This window comes from Osmerus eperlanus, chromosome 4, assembly GCF_963692335.1.
Source record: "Osmerus eperlanus chromosome 4, fOsmEpe2.1, whole genome shotgun sequence".
NCBI lineage: Eukaryota > Metazoa > Chordata > Actinopteri > Osmeriformes > Osmeridae > Osmerus > Osmerus eperlanus.
In genome coordinates this window covers 11,646,643-11,667,751 of record NC_085021.1, presented here as the reverse complement: position 1 = coordinate 11,667,751, position 21,109 = coordinate 11,646,643, and the positions used below count along the sequence as shown (strand labels likewise).

The window sequence follows — 21,109 nt, the reverse complement described above, 5'->3', positions numbered from 1 at the left end:
TGCAAGCAAACGCACGAAAAAATTGTAAGGACAGTAAAGTGGGTTTGCTTGATTTACTATTGTTGGACACCCGAGTGGGCGGTGTATGTATTATGGCTATCTATACCGTCACAGAAAACATGTCTTCCAGCCACCGGGAAACCAAGTGATCTACATCGAATTCACTTGTTCTAACAAGCAGCACAGATCACATGGGTGGTTGTGCATTGAATGAAACTTTGACAGTCGCCGGTGAACGGCGAAATTACAAAGTTGGAAGACTATACTTTATACATAAACCAACTAGTTTGGCATTGTGTCGGAAGCCAAATTACATAGACCAATAGGTTATTGATTCAACGAGCGCAATCAGTTGGTCTGCATTTAATAAAACGATGTAAGTTCAAGATTAAAGAACTACGCTGGAAGTTTCCGTGAAAGTAGTTAGCTAGCTAGCTTAGGTTGCTACCATAGCCAATTCTAAGCAGTGTGGGTGTGGAATTGGTAGATAGAGAGCTATCTTATGGGAGACATGTTGTTAGCTAGCAAGCTGCTCTTTAACTTAAGTTGGCTAACTAGATCTAATCTTTATTTAGCACATTTAGTCAGCAGATACATCTGTTTGTGTTAGTTGTTAAGTCCACATGCTAACTTGTCGAATAACTTAAAAATCAAACTTTTAAGATAGCTATTGCTAGCTAATATAACGGCAATTTTCCCTTTCACTCAGAGTATGGCTGTGAATGTGTACTCCACATCTGTGACGAGCGATAACCTTAGTCGTCACGATATGCTTGCATGGATCAACGAGTCCCTACAAATTAACCACGCAAAAATTGAGCAGTTGTGTTCAGGTAAGCACCTTTTATCTGACATTTTGTGTAACAGTAATTTTAACGGACTTACAAAGGTAAATCTTACAGAGTTTTTAGCCTAACTAGATTAGCTGTATAGCAAATTGTTAGCTACCAATATCATGGACGTCACTTTTGTGTTCATACAGGTGCATCCTATTGCCAGTTCATGGATATGCTGTTTCCTGGATGCCTGCCTTTGAAGAAAGTAAAATTCCAGGCCAAACTTGAACATGAATACATCCAGAACTTCAAACTCTTACAGACAAGTTTCAAGAAGATTGGGGTTGACAAAGTAAGTGTTACATGGTGGTGTTTTATCTGCCTGTGTTTTTATTTAGTTTGATGGTAGTTTTTTACCATGGAAGACCTAATTGTTTAGTCACCGCTTAACATTGGTTTTCAATATAGATCATCGCTGTGGACAAGTTGATTAAAGGCAAATTCCAGGACAACTTTGAGTTTGTGCAGTGGTTCAAGAAGTTCTTTGATGCTAACTATGATGGGAAGGAGTACGACCCTTTAGCAGCTCGCCAGGGCCAGGAAACTACCCCTATGCCCAACCCTGGAGCAGTCGCAGCAAGTAAACCCAGGAAGGTCAGCTCTGGTGAGGAAGACACTCATTATCCATTGGAAATATAGTTATTCTAATTACCAAGAGTAAGAGAATGTGTGTGCATTTCTATCCTAGTAAAGCTCATCGAACCTGCTGTCAAACCAGCTGCTCGTGTCGGTAAGGTGGTTTAATGGTGACGCAGGGTTCTTCAGTGGTCACTAAGCTTGTCACTGAGGAAGGCTTCTTTTGAAGGACTACTAGACACTGAAATCACTGGGTTGTTACAGTTTATGTGAAGTGAGGATACAAGGGTAAAGCTAACCGTGCATTGTCATTATTTCTTCCTTTTTGACGCTGTGATGTGTTGTTTCCAGCTCCCCTCAAGTCTTCCCAGACTGCAGCAGCAGCAGCCAAGGCCCCACGGAGGCCCGGAACGGTGGCGGGAGACGAGGAGAAGGTGGAGCTAGCCCAGGAGGTGACGCAGCCACTGCATGTGCACTGGCATTTTCTCTCCCCTCTTGAAACCTTGGACTGGATTTAACGTTATTGCAATTTGTTTATCCCATGGTCCCTGTGTTGAAGACATTTATACATGTAACCTGTTGTCCTTTTGCTTATAGGTCAACAGTTTAAAGAGCACAATTCAGGACATGGAGAAGGAGAGAGACTTCTATTTTGGAAAGCTGAGGAACATCGAGCTCATCTGCCAAGAGAAGGAGGGAGAAGGAGACCCAACGCTGCAAAGGATCATGGATATTCTTTATGCCACTGATGTGAGTGCTGACCTTTCTTTGTGTTTGTACAGTACAGTGTTTCCTTCTCTTCTGTTCTCACTGACTCCCTCACTCCCCAATGCACTTAAATCTTATGTACCATTTCCCCATTTGCAGGAGGGGTTTGTTATTCCAGATGAAGGACAAGAAGCAGAAGAGTTCTAGTGATAGTGATTGTACAACTGGACCTGACTCGAATCTGTCACCTCTACTATGCACACTCATTTTACAGTCACACACAGGTTAGTTAAACACACTTTGAGTGTAATGTAACACCTGAGCACACACACATGCACACACTTCCACTTCTTCAAGTTCCCTCAAGATTACTACTCAAGCTCAAGATACTGTCTGCCTCCTTGGTCCTGATTCTTTTGTTATGATATTGAAAATGTTTTATTAAAAATCATTTATATGTACACTGCCTTAAAGTGTTTTTAACTCTGATTGTTCTTCTTTGTTATACTGTATCTGCCGTGTTCACCATGTTCTCATGTCTTAAAATAATTACACAATTTATGAGCTTCTGGTGTTTTACTGGGTTATTATTATAAGATGGTAGCAGACAGACTTGGTCAGTATTTTGACAATTAGGCCTCATAAACATCTCTATACAACGTGACTGCTACTTCCTCATATAAAGCGCAGAACAGGATGTGTGGCCAAGTGAACATTGATGAAGAAATACTTCCCTCTTGTTGGTTTGTTAGTTCAGTCATATAAACTGACATGTCTACATGTCATAATGGCATTTTGCTTCCCTACAATGACAAACCAGGGGAGTAGCAGAAGAAACAGTGGGCGAAGGTTGTGGGGATAGAAGTACACAACTTTAATTTTCTGAAGGAAGAATAAACATTGGTGGCTTTTCACTATTGTGTTAAAAATCCAGGTTAGGTGCGGTGGACCCTAGGAACTGGAAGTTCCTGACCACCTCCACTGTTACTTTGTTGATGGGAATAGTAGTGTGCTTACTCTTATTCCTAAAGTCAACATTTGTCTCCTTTGTTGTTCTCTGTTGATAGAGAGGTTTATGTACAGACCACACTTGCCAGGTTAGACTCAGAATTTGAAGGAATGTGATTTCTCAGCATTAGGGTTCAAACTTCCCCAGACATATTAAACTGGTTTGTTTCTTGACAAGAACATTTTAAATTTGAAGAACATGTTTTTCCTCCACATTGTGTTGTCCTACCCCTTATGGGGGTACTGAGTAATATTTAACGCAAAGACATTGTACTGCAATGAAGATTAATAAATGTGATTTTAAAAAAAGTAGTTTTTGCTATGGTAACCATTAATATACCAATAGAATTTTTGTTGCACTATGACATACTTTATTGAACATTCTTTTCCCCTTGTGATTTGGACTGTAACAGTTGTGTATTCCAGTTTACTAAGCCAAGCCATTACTAGAATACCTTTGTGGACTATCACAGGGACGTGGGAGGATGGCCAGCACCACCAGGTGGAGTAGTTTAACAAGATGACAAATGTTACTGAGTGGATTCATAAGGACTGCGAGTCATTTAGCAAGTAATTATGGTGGATATCAATAGATTTCAAATGTATTCTAATTCCCTCTAATACATATCTACATATTTAGTTCCACCTCAGATGGGGATAAGCAAAAACTCAACACTCTCCAGGTAAATCTTGTAATTTGTAAATTTAGGAGCAGTTATAAGCAGATGTGTAATAAAAAATCAAAACAGACTTGGTCAAGAGAGAGTGGTCCATGTTTATGGTTGTATTCTGTCTCACTAGGCTTCTGTAGCCCCTCAGCAGGGAATGGAACCAGAGCGCTCAGGAAAGGAAAGTGACCATGGGGAAAAAGTAAAAATGCCAGCACAAGGCAAAGTGGAGGATCAGATCAACGATGAGCACCTCCGTCGCATCGAGCGCATGTTCAGAGAGGCAGACGTGGATGGTGGAGGGGGTGAGAGACCCACACAGATTTAGTTTTTAGCGCTGTCTTAGAGGCATTTCCCCCATGAACTCCTGCTCCTAAGATCGTTGATTCCTCATTACAAAAGCTTCTCCTGTCCATTGGTTGTTTTTTCTCTCAGGGTTGAGCATTGCGCAATTCCGTGATGCAATGAAGAAGGTCATGGGCGATGTTGATGATGAGAATTTGGATATTATTTTTATGAAGGTTGACGCCAACTGTGATGGCAGTGTGGACTGGGTAAGAGGAAAACAAGAATTGTCATCCCAAAGTCAGTTATCTAAGCTGTTTTGTGTGACTTAACATTGGTCTTTCTATCAAATCGTCTCATACAAACTTTGTGTACACATACAGGATGAATATCTGAACTACATGCTTCTAGAGTACAGAGTGAAACACTCACTGCAGAAGAAAACTAGGCCACTCTATTTCCCCAAACCACTTAAGATTTTACAAACGTAAGTTACAGGCATAACATAATAGACCAATTCTGTTTTATGTGAGCCTTGTGTCATTTTGTGTTTTTTGTTTTGTGCAGTGGACATTGTGAGATTATAGTCAGCTTGCAGTTCCACTCCTTCCTACCCCCTGTGGGGGAGAAGAAGGGTGACTCTGGGGAGCAAGAAAGGTTCTCAGGGGGCATGTCGGGTCGCACTCATGGAGGACGCTACATATCAGTTAGCCACGATGGAATCCTGATCTTTTGGAGCGAGAGGTTCAAGATACAGCGCACCATCCATGTAAATATCAACCCCTCTCTCTAACTACGGCTCACTGGTTAGATGTTAAGTGTGCATTTGTGTATCTGTAAACTTACAATGAATTAATTGCATCTGAATGACTTCTGCTGCAGATTGGGCAGATGCCGCACACGATTGGACAGCCTGTTTGGGTTTCAGATATGGTCTGTCTGAGCAACATTAACATGCTCTCCATCTCCTCCACTGGTCGAGATGTAGGTGTGTTGAATGTCTGGAGAATTATATGGTTTAGTTGTCTACTGGTTGTATCAACATAGTACATGTATGTGTAATGTGTGTGTGTTCATGTTTGGGCTGTCACCAGAATTCTATGACATCAGTGCCAATAAGTGTGACATAGTCTTCTCCCTGTCGGAGCTAGAGGCCAACGTGATCGTAATGGACTACTGGTAGGCAGAAGCACTCCTGTGTCAATTCCACATTGTTAAATGGATTATTAATCCAGGCAGTGACCTTGACCCATATGCCTCATTAACTTCTGAATGCTGCCAGTGCAATAATGAGATAATGACAAATGTATCATTTGTGCCTAATGGACATAATGGTCATTTGTTAGGGCAGCTCATTCTTGATTTCATGACCTCCGTTTAGGACAGATGGCAGGAAAGCTATTTTCTGCATAGGCGTTACCAGTGGCGCCATATTTATTTTTATCTCCTCCGATGTGGTGCAGAATGGCCTCTTCGACAGCACCGCCTTCAAGACAGGTACTGACACTAAATGGGAAACAAACAGATGAGTAAAGATATTCATGTTCATGCAACCTCTCCTTCTCAGGATGCAATTACCGGATTCCAGTCACAGCACTGCTCAAAAACACCTCTAGTTTATTTCTCTGCTGTAGAGTTGTAAGTAAACAACTTTTCTCACTATTTAATATCCCTCTTCTGCATCTGTGGTTAAATCATGCCCCATTCATTTCTTGGTCCAGCCCATTCATAACGATTGGGTCTACCAGATGCGCTACATCCCGGAGTTGAACTGTATTGCCACCTGCTGTGCAGCAAACCAAGCTGCCATGATACTGACAACTCTGCCTCACTCTTTCAAGTGTAAAGTCCAGTATGTGCCCCTTTACGTTCTTTCAAATTCAAATAAATGTAGACTTACAGATACTTCCTACTTGTTTGTGGGAAATAGATTCATGTTTTAATAGCGGATTTGTTCTTATTTCTAGAACTGCACACTTTCACCAGAAGAAGGGCATACAATGCTTCGACTACTCACCTGACCTCAACATACTGGGTGTGAATAAAAATGTCACACTCAATAATTCTGAAGTTATAACAGTATAGACTAGATAACAGATCTGTCACAGCTGTTTAGGGATGTGGTGTGTCTCTGGCCTGCAGTGACGGGAGGTTTTGATAGGGTGGTGAGAGTCTGGAACCCCTACCTCACCAATAAGGCCACATCCCACATGAAGGGTCATGCTGCTGGCATCACTCACATTGCTGTCAACGGCAAAGACAACCAGATCATTAGTGTGTCCAAGGACAAGGTCAGAAACTAATGTAACCTGTCCTTACCTTCACGGTCAGGTTCTCAGACACTTGGCTTTCTTCTCTTCCAGCAGTTCATCATGGCTTGATATTATTTTAGATTTCTCTCTCCACTTCAGAATGTGCGTGTCTGGGACCTGCTGGACTGTACCTGCGTCCAGAACATCCATTCCAGAAATGTCAATTTGGGCCGCTCTTCCATCTCCAGAATCTACTACAACCACACCAGTAACACCATGGTGTTGGCTTCATGCCTTGTGTGTTAATGGTTGAAACTAACATATAGACACACACAAAAACACATAAACTCGTGGTATTGGTTGAGGTCTCTATGTGTATTGTTGCGTCTTGTTGTGTATGTGTGGTGCAGGTTGGGGTTTTGCAAGGGACCATAGATGAGGTGGACAGTTCCCAACCCAAAACAGTAACATCACATGAACAGCCACTCTGTGCTGCACTCTACAACCCCAATTTCAAACAGGTTGGTGGGTTAGTGACTGAGTTACTAAAAGGTAGCTAATGTGCAGATATGCCCCCCTCCCCAAATCTATACACACACACATTTACACCCACCCTTGTCCAGGTGGTGAGTGGCTGCCATGCAGGGGTGGTGAGTGTGTGGGACATCCAGACAGGAGAGAAGGTAATGCAGTTCCAGACAATCCCTGAGCGGCCAGCAGAGATCACTGCGATGGCTTTTGATGAATTCAAACGCCGCCTTATCACAGGCTCAAACAATGGTACCATACGCCTCTGGAACTTCAACAATGGAGCTCTACTCTCTGAAATTTCCCTGGTGGATGATCAGGAGGTTAGTTTAGAAAGTGACCAGAATGACTTGTAACCATGTAACCTTGTTTACTCCGGACGTTATGGACGTTCTGTACTGTATGTTCTTGTGGACAGGTCACAGGGATTATATACATCAATGAGAGGATCTATGTGTCAGGCTGGGGGAAAAAAGTCATGTGGTATCTGTGAGTGATTCCTACAAACATTCTGTAGAAAGTAAATGACCCACTTTTCTGTGGATACAGTCCTTCTTCTATTTCCTCCTACCTGTGTGTTCATGTGTCAGTGATGCCAAAGAGGAGGATGAGATAGAGTACCGTGTGTGGAATCAGTACCACTCTGAGGACATCTACTCCATGCATGCCCACAGCAGCAAGATGCTGGTGACCGCCTCCTACAGTGGTGACATCATCGTCTGGAACATCGATTCGGGTCAAGCCTTTTGCCGCTTCAACGCAAGCGAAAGCCCGTTGCCATTAATACCCATACGGGTGAGGCTAGTGTGCCAGTGTTTACATTTGTACTGGGACCAGACAACATTTCTTTTGGAAACCTGACAACATTCCCCCCATTGTGTAGGTGAGGGACAAAGCGAGACAAGGGTCAGTTCTGAGGCCAAATGCTTGCGTGGATGAGTCTGAGAAGGAATCTGAGGATGAGGATGAAGACGATGTGTGGTTACGCTCCATATCTGTCTTCCTGAAAGCCATGAGTCAGTCTGTCGACCCTCAGGTTCGACAACTCACCACTGAAACCACCCCCACCAGCATCTTAGAGGTACAACACACTATGTGTGTGGTTGCTTACTGAAGGGATCCTTTTATATGTGTACTAATGAAAACTTTTACATCCCACAGCAAATTAGACAGTACAGCAACACCAGAACCTTCCCATGAAAATGACATACCATGGAATGCCAGCTTAGCCACACAGTTACTCAATGTTTAGGTGTGTTTGTGTGTCTCTACAAATACTATGCTTACATCTGTGCGCCTTACAGGGACGCAGAGGTAGCATTCAAATTCCAGTCTCAGCCTGCCTGCCCCAAGCCCCCTTGGTTAGAGAAGCACGGATGACGAGAAGGGGTGCACTGGCACACAAATGCAAGACCAAGAAACCCAAAATCAACAACATGGAGGAGCTGAACAAGCCTTGTTTTGCAGTGGAGAAGGTGAACAAACAACCAACTGTGAAGTGCTGGTAGACAAATAACTCAGCATTTTCGAGTAACGATTCTTTCCTGTCTGTCTCCATCTGTGATGTGCAGGCACTGTTCCTGTCCACCCGAGAGCGCAGCCCTGACACTGCAGTTCTGCTCACTAGCTCAGCAGACGGCTATATCTACGCCTGGTCTGTATACCTTAGTGGGGGGCTACTGGCAAAATTCCGTGCAAGACACAAAGAGGGCTCGATCGTCACTGCCATGTCCACTGATAGCCAGAATCAGATCCTGCTCTCTGGGCACAGCAACGGGTACATCATGGTAGGGAGAGACTGGATACACCCACACAGCTGTTATGTCTATCATTGGTTTTGCACTACCATTTGACCCTACAGAGAAAGCAACAGGCTCAGGAAGCAGTAAAAGGAACCTAGGTGAAAAGAAATCTGGATCTTTTGAATTGTTCCTTGGCAGGTGTGGGACATTGAAAAGTACTGTTACCGTATGTGGAGCGAGAAAAGCGAGGAGAAACCAGCAAAGGAGAGCACTTTGCGTCTGCCGGACCTCATACCCCACTACTGTAGAGTACAGGACCCACCAAGAGTGGTGCTGGGGCAGGAGAAAGAGGTGACTCAACACAGTCACACATGCAGTAGATAGGTGCCTCTAAAGTAATATTGAGACTGATGTGAAAACACATTTTAGTCATTAGGTATCTATAACATGTCATTATTATGAATAATATGATGATTCATGAAGTAATAGACATTGTTACCTCCCTCCCTGGCCAGATTCACAAGGGCTGGACTGTGTCCTTGATGTGCCCTGCCCTCCTGAGTTCCTGGCGCGGCCATCTGAAGAGCATTGTGCACCTGGAGTATGTGGAACGCTTTCGCCTCATTGTCACTGCCAGCCTTGACTGCAACGTCCGTCTATGGACAATTGCTGGAAAATATATTGGTTAGCTCCACCACCATTGAACACAAACTATACTGTATGTATGGTGTATGACATGCACTGCCTTAACACAAGCTACAGCCGAGTCTTAGATAAAATGTCAAACAATACTACATGAATGCTCAGTCAATGGGGGATGTGAATGTACAAAGATATTCCTCTACCCACTACAGCGGGGGGATAAACTGTTCACTTTTCTCACTTTTCCCATGTCTTAGGTACATTTGGTCAGGGAATGTGGTGTGTTGGTGATCCAAGTGCCATTCCCAGGGAGCTGCCTGCGGACCTGAAGAAGGCTGGATCCTGCCAGACACTGAAAGTCCTTAATGAGGGGAGATACCCTCACTGGAAGTAAGGAAGACACCGTAAACAGACCCGCTTCAGGGCCAAGACAGACACAATACAGCTTTGTTCTTTTCCTAGTTGTGCCAAACGCATTGTGGAGAACCTGAGAGCTCAGAAAAGGCACCAGTCAGACATAACCAAGTTTGGCGAGGCCACCACTCTGACAGAACTGGTCGCTGCAGATCCACGTATTGTTAAGTACACAGATGAACAGGTAGAGAACACATGGACAATGTGGCAGGAGAAGGGCAAACAGGTGAGCTGAACACATCTATCTGTATCTTACTGTAATGTCAAAATACTGTTGTATTGTATGTTCTGTATGGTTTTGTTACCCTGTCATTAGACTAGCAGTATCTTAGGACAGGCATACAAACAGAAGGTTAGACATCATCTGCCATCCTGCCCCCCGGATCTTCAGACACCCCACAACAGCCATGAGCAGGTGAGTCAGCCCCCTGTGGCCTATTTCACTTTTTGGATGTTTTACATGTAGACGTCATACTTCTGTAGAGCAGTTAAATGAATGAGGTCTGTGTCTGCAGCTTAGGGTATACAACTGCATGCCCTACTCCAGTCTGCTGCCTATCATCCAGCCCCCCGTCCCAGAGCTTCTGAGGGACAGCCATCTCAGGGCCCAGGAGGGACCAGAGACAACCAAGCAAAAGAAGCCTGCCAAGCGCAGGCCCCACACACGCTACATGGCTGTCCTGCCCAGGCCAGGCCTCAAACGCTCCCAAACCAGCAAGCCTGCTTGAGAGAATCCTGCCCAGGAGAATGTAGACATACAGTCTATACAACACAAATACATCACATGTTCTGCAACAAACTGAGTATGGTTTATTTATATTTTAGAACATCCCTGCTTATGCTGATCAAGGTGACAAAAAACAGCATTCTCAGAGATAATAATTTAGAAAAATCCCAGTTTTCCCCTTTTTATAGTTTTTCTAACTTTGTCCTCTGTGAGAAAGAAGTGTAATCTCAGGAATTTCAGTTTCTGTTGCAGACATTTATTGAGCCCATGGTAGTATAATTAACAGTGCAATATGAATCAGGTCAAATATCTACTATTTGTTTCCCTTCACAAGAAAACAAAACGAATGTGTTAATTCATTTAATTAAGTCACTTAGTAGTTGGTGGTTTTTCCCAAGGTTTCAGTCTTCTCACCATCTGAGAGGGAGTGGGAGATTCATTGCTTGGTTTTATGTCAACCTTTGACAGGCCAGGGATTTCCTCGCCTGCTTCGATTAGTCGCATCACTTCTGCGAATGAGAGGGGTTCTGCATTCGTAGTCCTATCAGTGGAACTTCCAGTTCCAGTGTTGCTACAATTTGAGTCTGTAATTGATTCATGGTTCGATTTCTGCACCTGTTGTTGCACAGTGTCCCCTGTGAAGGATGACAGTTTTTCTGTCACAGAGAAACGTCGTCTCCACTCTTTGTACCCCTCCGAATCGATAGGTTCAACGAACCTGAAGGAGAATTAAAATAAAGACCACATCGTCGATAATCAAATTTGATCATGTAAAAAAACGTGTGTTATTTCATATAAATTCAAAGACTGTACATCTACCTGTTGTAGAAGAATAGTTTAACTTCCAATGCCTTGACAGAAACACTGGACGTTTTAAGTGACTTCCTCCCACTCTGGAATGTATCATCTCTTTCGAAGTCATATGATTCGAATCTAGAGTAAACATACTCCCTCGAGTTTAGAGGGACCAGAAACATCTGTCATTAACAGCTATATATACTATAGAGAAGGATTTCTTACCAATCAAATGCTCTAACAAATAATCTGTCTATTGTTTTTTTACAGTCAACAACTATTCAAGGAAACACTTGAGTGAATAGATATTACGTTTCCGAAGAGCTCCCCTAGTGGTTGTTTGAGGTCACATTTTGTACATGGCAGCTGAGAGATTAGTACATTTATGTAACTATATCTAATGCATCTCAGTACTTTCAGATTGTGAGAAAGACCATTGGTAGAAAGATCAAATGTTGATCTTCAGTCTTCCAAGATCAGCTGAAGGGGAGTTAAAACATGGAAAACAGCTGTTTTTCCCCGCCAAGTCCTCCTGACCATTTTTGTTTTGCCCTGCCGTTAATTGTCTTTTCAGTGCAATTCTGTGTTTTTTTTAATCTACATTGTTTTACGTTACTAAGTGTTTGTATATCGTCGCCTACTGTATTGCTCTTGACATATAAAAGGGTGAAAGTGGAAGTTGGGAAAAAGATACTCAGGCTGCCAAGAAGCAGGAAATCTCATTAACTACTTAGCGGTTTCACCTGCTTTTTTGAGCATGTGACATAATGGCCAGCTGCCCATGTCCTATAACCTCCACAACACTTGCACTATGTACTGTCTTGCTGGCTAGGTTCCAATCCAAGGTGAAAGTAAGGAACTTTGTTCTCAAGACCTGCTCAGACCAAAGACCTGATAATCTCTAGGTAATGCTGACCAAGCAGGTAGATAGAAGCCGGGACGTGTGTTTATTTAAACTCAGTATATCATGACACATAAGAAAAGCTTACACAGACTACAATAGTACATTATATGTGATGAATACATTGCATAGGCCCTACAGACAACAGACAATGTTCCACAGTTATCTTAGAATAGGCTGTGAAATATATTAATATTACATTAATCTATTTTAAAATGTTATTGCATAACACCGTTACAGTAAATGAACTTGTCACAGTAACATTTGTCTTTTTCTAACTGATAACAGAGATAAAATGTAAGCATATTGGTAAAGAAAAGTGCCTATCCAGTAAATTGGATTATACCAATATGAAAATAAAAATCATAATAGTGATAATCAAACTTTCTAGCACAATACTTTGCACCATTAAAAAGACATACTGTGTAGAGAATTCCCCTACAGTCAATAAGAGCGATGGTTTACAGAGCTGTAATTCAACCTCTTCATTTTGATACAGAATTCAGAATTCCAAATTCCAGGCCTCTTGATTCTCATGTCTCATGGAATCCCATCAGCTGTCCAGTGTTGTGCCTTGCCTTTTTCCCCCTTACTCACAGATGGGATCTCCTGACCCAGTGACTGCTGCAGAGTATCCATGATGGGGTAGTTTGACCTGATGTGAAGTGCGTTGGGTGGTGCGAGGTGGTCGGGCAAAGCAGAAGGTGGAGTTGCACTCATAGTTCCCATCCTGAGAAGTGGCAGATGGAGATTAAAGAAGATCAAATGGATCCAACTCAGTAGAGCAACAAGAAATAGCATAATTGGAAGTGAAACTGTGAGGTCATGTGATATTACATAATATACGTACATACTGTGGCTGGGGTCCACACTCACCTCTTGTGTGATGGTGTTCTGGTCTCTGTGGATGAGCCCTTTGACAGCCTGGTTTGTATTCTGCCCTTTCTCCTCCTTTTGGATTCTTCCTGCCTCTTCTCTTTGCTTCATGAACCTCTGGTTTACGATTCTAGTAATACTATCATTCCTGTGCAGTGGTCCAGCTGGGGGTCTGGTGGAAGGCAAGCGCTCCAGGTTTTTCAGGCTCTTTGCCTTCTGGCCCATGCCTGATGCTGGCTTATCTGCTCTACCACTCACTCTGCGCAGGAACTCGGTTACTAATCCATAGCGGTTTGCTCCTACAGGTTTGCTGGGGGGTTTGCAATGATTTCCTGCATTGCTGGCATCACTAATAAGGGTGGTGCTGTTAAGTCCTTGACCACTTCTGGTATTGGTTGGACGGCCCCAAGTTGACCTGACAGAACCACGTTGGGATGGGCTCAGAGGCCCTTGCTCTTTAGAGGGAGTGGATATGGAGGAGGACGAGTGTGAGGCCGAGCTGGTGGACGAGAAGAAAGAGGGGGATGATGGGGAAGAACCAGAGTGTCTACAGTAGAACTTTGGGGAAATGGAGCCAGGTTTGGTCCTGCCAGGCATCCTTTCCAGAGAGGAGGACTTGGAAGAGACCATAGAGGAGGGCCGAACCCGGGAAGGGCTCACTCTCACACCACCCACACTGTGGGTACCATCCGTCTGCAAACCCACGCTCACCATCTGTGGCTGTTTTATTGGAGTCTGAGTACTTGCGCTGGCCACATCTACCACCCACCCCTCACACAACCTCCCCTTCCTCCTTTCCAGAGAACTGGAGTGGCGGACTCCCTGTCTGACTGCCTGAAAGCTGGCTGTCATCTCCTTCATGTCATCACTCAGGTTAGCCGAGAGCCTCAAGCAGCGAGGTGAGACAGAGCTTGTAGGTTTATGGCAGGGGGAGATGGTGGTAGTAGTATTTTTACCAGTGATGGGGCTTTTCTTTAGCTGAGCTAGCTGGACTCTGCGTGCAGAGGGGGGGCTGTAATAAATGCAAAGGCTGGTCCTCTCTGGAGCAGTGTGGCTTCTCTCTATGCTCATCTGTTCTACGTCCAAGTCAGGAAAGCTGAGAGGCATGATGGGATGGTCCCAGGTCTTGAATTGGTCACCTCGGTCCAGTTGAGCAGACTCAAGACTGAGGTAACACCGGTTCTTCTGGTTAGACCCAAATGCATAGAAGTTGTGTCTGTACTTTTTTCCTTTGGGGTATGTCCTGTGAAAACAACATGATTAGACTAACCTTTCAAGGAAAGTGTGTGTTAGATGTATACATAAGTGTGTTGACAAGGACACTAACCTTTCATATGCCAAACTTCTTCCCTCGTCTAAGATGGTGTGAACAGCACTCTGGAAAAACAGGCATCACATTAATTAATATTTCATGTTACTTTAAAAGTAGAATCGAAAAGGCTATTTGAAAACAGCTCCCTTATGTCACATTTTGTGATTGGTCACAAATCTGTAGTGGGCTGACATAGTAGACGGGGATGTGTGTCTGTAGGAAATGGTGGATTATGATGTCTTAAGTAAGCAGAGTTAGCAGGAAAAAAATCCATCTCCAGAGGGATAAGTCTGCTCCCAGTCCCAGATTGACCCATTAAACACTACTTTTTTGGCTACTATGGCTGCATAGAAGTCTGTCTCCTGGCAACAACAAAATGTTATAGTACATTTCAGTTTCTATGAATCCAGACATATATTAGTTTGAAAATATATATTATTTCTCTAAGTATAGCGATGAAAATCTTGTCACATACAAGTTTGTAATAGATGTGCAGCGGACATGCACAACAGGATATGACAAATGAAATAAGATGTATGTTTTATACTTGAATTTACACCAAAAGCTTCAGAATTGCAGCTACATCGGACATTTAATGGATCCAACACATTATGGGACTGATTTCACTTCAACTAACCCTTCTCTATTTTATTCTCAGTTACCAAATACCAAAAAATATTTGTATTACTCCCTTGCTCTATCCATATGCTCTTTGACTCTCATATTGAATGTTTACATGTGGATGCAGATGCCTGATTTAGCTTGGCTGTAGCCCTCACAGGAGATTAGCCTAAATACGGTGCCACAAGTCCACTCATGATGCCTTTTAGCTGCATGCATACTGGGGAAGCCCTTGCCAGTGAAAGCCCCTCAGCTTGGCTCACACACACACGCACAGACACAGAAAAGGACAAGCACCAATAACCGTCTTTACCTCAGTCATCTCACTCTGTGTACCCATGGTCTCCCGGTCAGCCAGGTTCTCTTCCTGCAGCTCTGATCCTAACTCAAGCAAAACGCCCCGCAGTAGATGCATGGCTGTGCCTCGGACCTGAATCAAGGGACGCAATACAAACAGTTGCCATTTGGAACATTTACTAATTAATGTCTACTGAGAGTGAAACAATAAATGTGCTTGTGCTTAAGGTGGAATATCTTCTCACCTCATTGCTTTCCAGCGAGTTTATCTTGCCCACACACCGTTGGTGGAGGATCCAGAGTATCTGCAAGGTGAGACGCACTACTGGGTCTCTGCAGGTGTTGAGGTGGTTCCAATGAGATAGAGGTCCCAATTCCTGCATTGCTTCCTCTTCTTTTTCCATCACTTCTGCTATACTCAGGTCTTCAACTGTCTCCTTCTTTTCTGTCAGAGCTAACATGTTTTTAGTATCCTTATAATTCAGAGCACTTGCTCTAGACAAAACCGTCACAGCATTACTATCCCAACCCCTGTCAACTGTCTGGTAGGAAAGCTCATTCTGCTCTAATCCTGATGACATTAGACTCTCCATTCTGCCTACAAAGGCCATCAACATGGACTGTAGAAGCTCCAGAGCCCCAAATAAAGGCTCTTGCTGGGGTGAGTCTTGACCCTGGACCTGGGCTTTACTTTGAGGATCTGTTTCTAGCCTGGGAAGATAAGGAGATAGTAGAGGGGAGCAGTGTCCATTGTTGACTGGTGTAGTCAGGAGCTGGAGAGCTGAGCACACAAGGCAAGCATGATCTCGCAGGTTAAGGAGGGCCTCAAGGTCTTTCCCACTGAAGCAACTCACAGCCTTTCGGCCTTGTTTATCAGAATCATTCTCTTGGCTATCCTGTTCCCCTCCTACAGGCCCCTCCCGAGTGATCTGGCTTTGGTCAAACATCCTTTCAACCTGTGATTGGTTGTTGTTACTAAAATGACACTCCATATCAACCTGAGAACATTCGAGCACCACACTCCCTTTCTCCTGTTTCCTCTCCCCATCTTGAAACCGCGTGTACTCTCTCCTCAACTCGTGGTCCTTTTTCTCTCTGTCACTCCCTTGAGCTGGTAAGGCCAGGTGTCCCCTAACACCTTCCTGTGGCTCCTCTTGCTCCTCTCCTCCTCCTCTCTCCCTAAGGTCACTCATCTCTGCCCTCATGCCGCGGTTCTCCACCTCCAGCTCAACTATGCGACGGCTTAGCAGCGTGGCCTCCTCTTCAACAAGACGCAGGTGAACTTTGACCTCCGCCTCCCTGGTGTAGGGGGAATTGGAGGAGCCCTCAGAGGATTGGTTGGTGCCTATGTCACCGTAGATTGAGCGGTATCTGGTCAGCTCCTCGTGCATTTTTTCACATTCAAATGCTAACTTGGTCAGCTTCTTGCACATGAGAGCAGATTCCTCCTTGGCAAAGTGGAGCTGGCACTTCAAATCAGCACTGTCATCCTAGATAAGACAAGATTTTATGGTTCTAAAGGAATTTTGTCATGTACATGATTGGGAAAATGTGTCCAAACTTTTGACTGGTACTGTGTACAGAATAAGTACCACAGAAAAATCTCCCTCAGTCAGTACTTACTGGAAGGCTTGAATTACATAAGGTTTTAAGGTATTAACAGTAAATTATTGATCACAAAGTCATGCCCAACCATTACCTGGGGAGAGAGCTTCTTCTCAGTTTTGTTAGTTGGCGATCTGACACTTCTTCTCTTCAAAGAACTCTGAGAATTCAAATAAAGATCATTCTAAAAATGGTGTTGTACCAGTCACAGCATAATTTAGCACCCCATAGATAACATCTATGGGGTGCTCCACAATCGTTTAAGAGGTTGTGGCGGGCTGTGTACGAGAGGAATGTATGCCAGAGGAATGTATGCCAGAGTCATGCAGACTGTCTGGGTCTACAGGCACTTTGCTATAAATCCTCAACACCCTGAAGGTTGTTGTGGGGAATAATTGCAAATATCCACCATGAATCAACCATATCAATATGTGCACTGTAACAGAAAGAGCCCTGAAACTATAAAATACCATCCATGAATAGTTATATCATGTGGTGCATATGTCCATTCACTCAGCAAGTAAAAATAACATTGAAAATTAAGTATATTTGCAAGTGAGATATATCAGCAACAAACGTAGGAAGTTTGTAACTAACCCATTATTAAACAGTCGGGTGTTGAGGATCAAGCTCTATAAACTGGGTTACACAGTCAAGTTTCTGTGGCGGTGGTCGTTAGGTTAATTCTCCTTCACATTTCTGCAGACCAGGCTCCCTGGTCCTAGTCTGCCTAGATTAGGTAATGTAAGTGGATTTCCCAGTCAGGATCAGAGGGACTAGCAGCTGTCTCAGATGAGTGGACCGAGCTAGGCTGAATCCAAAGCACCGAATCCTGGATTAAAGCAAACACGTGCTACTGGATGGTACCACCAATACAAAGACTGAGGCATCTCAATGGCCAGGATGGAGCCCATAGATGGATAGAAAGTGAGACTGAAACAATGACGTTAACCAAAAGTTGATAGTATAGTATTCAGTTAATTGTTGTAGGTCAGTGTGCCAGAGCCTAAAACAAAGACCTTTGGATTCGATACAACACTGTGATCTAGATTTAGCCTGGCTTAAACATGTTAAGAGAGCGACATTTGATCTATTTCAGGCAATCTTTCTCCCTCTGTCCCTGTTGCCACTGGAGAATGTCAGCTGTGCCCCAAGTTCAGACTTGGGCATGACATAGAGCTTCGCCCCACCCAAGCAGCAGTCAGCTCAGCTGCTGGGCCGTGCCCCCGACACATAGACTGGGGTTCCAGACCAGGGTCACCTGTCACCTCATCTCTTTTCAGAGTAACAGCAGGATGGAGCAGCTGTGAAGAATAGGGCTCAAACAGTACTGCAGCGATGTTGTATTTATATCTCTGGAGATCTTAGAGATCCTCAAGCAATTAAGCAAGTACGATTTGTTTATTCAGCCTCTGATCCTAATTTTCCCTACTGGGAACGTTAAAATGAGAAAGTTCCTCATCAGGGATAAATTGCAACAATTGCCTACTCCCTATTTTAAATAGTACCTCTCTGGCTTTCTCCATTTCGACCTGAAGAACTTGCTTGGACACCTCCAGATCTTGCAGTCTCTCCCGTAGGCCCTCGTTCTCCCACACCAGCTGGGAATTCTTCTGCATCACTGACTCTAACTCATTGTGGAGGCGAACGGATACACTCTTCGCCACCTGTTAAACACATAGTGGTTTGTGTTTTTGGGTCAGAGTTTTTCACTGGCAATGGATTGTCATAAAACTGTTGACCAAGGGTACAAAATACAAATGTCAAAATACAAATGTATTTTTACTGCCCTTGCTGTCTCATTTTTTGAAATGTCATTTGATTTACATTAACTCCTTGTGAATCACAAGATCTGTTGCCTCTTTACTTTTTTCAAAGCTGTATCATTGTTCTGGTATTCAGCACATGATTTTGAATGGGAGTGTATGAACATTTTTATCTAAGTCACCACTGAGATCATTTGGTAGGAATATACATTGCGAGTTTCTGCAGTAAGACAGAGGGGCTTTGGCAGGGGTATCAAATCTCATGTATACTGCTGGTGGCCATTCTAGCACCATGCACAGTTGCATAATGAAAAAAAGTACCAGGGGAAACCCACATGAAATCAAATCAACTCAATACCTACACAAAAGGCTATTCTGAGGAAGACTTATGGCTCATTGTAATTGCAATTAATTCAAACAACTGTGACACCAGAACAGGATGCAATAAAGATTCATTTTGATAAGTACTTGCAGGCGTGAGTGGAATGTAGCGTGCTATGCTTAAAAACATACAGTAAAGCTGAGTCATAGAATTGTCAATTACAGTTCTGGAATGTGTACACGGGAGCCATAAGAATAGGATATGAGCAAGCCAGTGGTTGACATTCTACTGGACAACAGTGAGATGCAGACCAGATGTTTATGAGACCACAATGATCTGGCAATGTGAAGTTTCTTAATAAGCTCCAAGCACTAAACTATACAGCCAGACAGGCTGACACACACACAGAATCCTAACCTTCATATCATGCTCCAAGGTTCTGACAAGCTCTCCATCCACCTGTCCTGTTTGGGCTACCCTGATACTGCGTCGCTCAGCCTTGCGCAGTCGGTACTGCAGGATGCGACACATCTTGTTGGCCTGGTCTAGCTGCAGCCGCAGATCCTGCAGTTGGTAGACCTCCTCTTCCATGAACATGTCCCGCATCTCCAGCATCTCACAGTGCAGCTCCTCCATTTCATCCTAAACAGGGAGGGCAACACATACCATCACCACTTTGTAATCATAATGTTAATCAGTACATTTTATTAGTAGATTATTAACTTATTTTTGTGTACAGTTTTAGAGTTATTCCATCCTTCCCCTAATTGAATAACATGTCCAATTAGCAAATAATTATTGCCTAAACTCAAAAAGGTGCTCTACAAAACCATTTAAAGCGACAGAAGAAGCCTTTGAAAGGTTTCAAAAACAGTGGTTTCAATCTATTGACCTTATAGAGCTGTAGGTAGGCTACTCCTGTAGCTTACATGACTTTTTATATCAGGATGCCCTTCGTTAGTAATTAGGGATGACATGAGAAAACAAGCCTAATCGGCTCTTAAATTAGATCGAACAAGCAATGCCACGTGTAATTGTTGTCTTGACATTATAAATATATTCGTAATGAGATATATTGGAGCGTATTTAATCACAGAGATCGATTTCTTACTTTTAAATATTCATTTTCTGATCTCAAGTCATCCACCTCTCTGACAAGATCTTCGGGAGTCTCGCCGAAGAGCTCCCCAGTTAGGTCAGAATATCCTGCCACAGACACATCCAATGATGGGAGCGAAGCGAGTGAATCTCCACAACATCCAGAAGAGTTATAACCATCTCCTCCAGAGTATATAGCGTTTTCTTGCCATGTACACGTGGACGGGATACCTTCGTTCCTCATGTCGGGCACACGGGTAAAGGGATCTCCACTTGAGGTATCTAAAGCTCTTCCATCTGAACTACTCAATTCGGTGTCGCTGCTATGAGTGTCAGTGGAAAGTTTATTTCCCTCAGATGTGCAGTCAGAAATTTCAGAACTACTGTCGGAGCACGAGACCTTTCCAGACATGCAACCAGAATCTTTGCTGAAGTCCTCAGAAGCATTGCTGGCATCCGAGAGTTTCCTTTGCGCGCTTTGATGCCTTTGTCCTTCGGTGGCAACCAGCGCACTTTTCCCAAGTCGCTTCCCTTTCTCTGCTTTCCTGTCCTTACCACTGACGCACGGAGTTGCCAGAGTGCCAGTAGTTCCAACTGTCTTGATCTTGGTACATCTCTGGGCATCTTTGGGTTGTACCGTGGGTGGGTTTCGGTTCTTCTTTTGACCACCGCCATGAGTTTCTTCTTGAGAATTTGGCTGCCTCAGGCACCGGTGCGTTTTCGGCGGCGCACTGTTGTCTCCGGCTCTGTTCATTTCTTTTCCGTTTACTCTCACTTTGTAATAAGTGTAATTGATCTACTCGTAGGCCCTATCCCTTTAAAGTTAATGTTGAATACGTTGATGTAGGTAGACCATCCTGACGTTTTTGGTCAGCAGCAAAATTCCACTGCGGGGCGCTTGTAGGCCTAATAGGTGGGGCGCACTCCTCCATCCCCTTCCTTCGGTGTCTCACCGTCTATTGGCACAGCGATAAACCAGGATTCTGGCTTATAATGCTCACTCCGTTTTTACGCACGGTTCGCCCCGCCCAGCCCCGTAGTGCAATCATCTGTTGCTTCTTGTAGAGCTTTCCACTAATTATTGTGCAAGCGATCTGTTGATGGAGATTTAATGTTTTTGCTCAACTGGT

At 43.8% G+C, this 21,109-nt stretch overlaps 3 protein-coding genes across 4 annotated transcripts; 2 read left to right on the top strand and 1 right to left on the bottom strand.

The window, feature by feature from the left end:
- The first annotated feature begins 181 nt into the window (after positions 1 to 181).
- On the top strand, positions 182 to 2,679 carry LOC134018785 (microtubule-associated protein RP/EB family member 1-like). Of its 2 annotated transcripts, XM_062459020.1 has the most exons (8): positions 182 to 376; positions 710 to 833; positions 983 to 1,128; positions 1,245 to 1,440; positions 1,525 to 1,566; positions 1,764 to 1,864; positions 2,010 to 2,162; positions 2,280 to 2,679. In XM_062459020.1, exons 2-8 carry the CDS (start codon positions 713 to 715, stop codon positions 2,325 to 2,327), a joined length of 807 nt encoding a protein of 268 aa, XP_062315004.1. In that variant the 5' UTR covers positions 182 to 376; positions 710 to 712; the 3' UTR covers positions 2,328 to 2,679. The 2 variants fall into 2 exon arrangements, with proteins under 2 accessions (XP_062315004.1, XP_062315005.1); XM_062459021.1 differs by lacking the exon at positions 1,525 to 1,566 and having other exon boundaries at positions 186 to 376.
- An 873-nt stretch (positions 2,680 to 3,552) lies between these two features.
- LOC134019548 (WD repeat-containing protein on Y chromosome-like) lies at positions 3,553 to 11,159 on the top strand. Its single transcript, XM_062460509.1, has 27 exons — positions 3,553 to 3,630; positions 3,769 to 3,811; positions 3,930 to 4,101; positions 4,232 to 4,350; positions 4,465 to 4,568; positions 4,649 to 4,850; positions 4,964 to 5,069; positions 5,176 to 5,260; positions 5,463 to 5,578; positions 5,649 to 5,719; positions 5,803 to 5,933; positions 6,049 to 6,116; positions 6,224 to 6,372; positions 6,493 to 6,612; positions 6,699 to 6,854; positions 6,957 to 7,184; positions 7,280 to 7,350; positions 7,452 to 7,656; positions 7,745 to 7,942; positions 8,166 to 8,336; positions 8,433 to 8,648; positions 8,802 to 8,954; positions 9,119 to 9,287; positions 9,503 to 9,635; positions 9,708 to 9,885; positions 9,976 to 10,074; positions 10,175 to 11,159. The coding sequence occupies exons 1-27, from the start codon at positions 3,614 to 3,616 to the stop codon at positions 10,385 to 10,387; spliced, it is 3,693 nt and encodes a 1,230-aa protein (XP_062316493.1). The 5' UTR covers positions 3,553 to 3,613; the 3' UTR covers positions 10,388 to 11,159.
- Positions 11,160 to 12,097: 938 nt separating this feature from the next.
- Positions 12,098 to 20,922, bottom strand: LOC134018784 (protein SOGA1-like). The gene is made up of 9 exons (XM_062459019.1): positions 19,993 to 20,922; positions 19,299 to 19,523; positions 18,302 to 18,460; positions 16,888 to 16,953; positions 15,434 to 16,678; positions 15,205 to 15,321; positions 14,286 to 14,335; positions 12,959 to 14,201; positions 12,098 to 12,812 (listed from the first exon to the last, which is right to left on the bottom strand). The coding sequence occupies exons 1-9, from the start codon at positions 20,731 to 20,733 to the stop codon at positions 12,672 to 12,674; spliced, it is 3,987 nt and encodes a 1,328-aa protein (XP_062315003.1). The 5' UTR covers positions 20,734 to 20,922; the 3' UTR covers positions 12,098 to 12,671.
- Between the last annotated feature and the right edge of the window lie 187 nt (positions 20,923 to 21,109).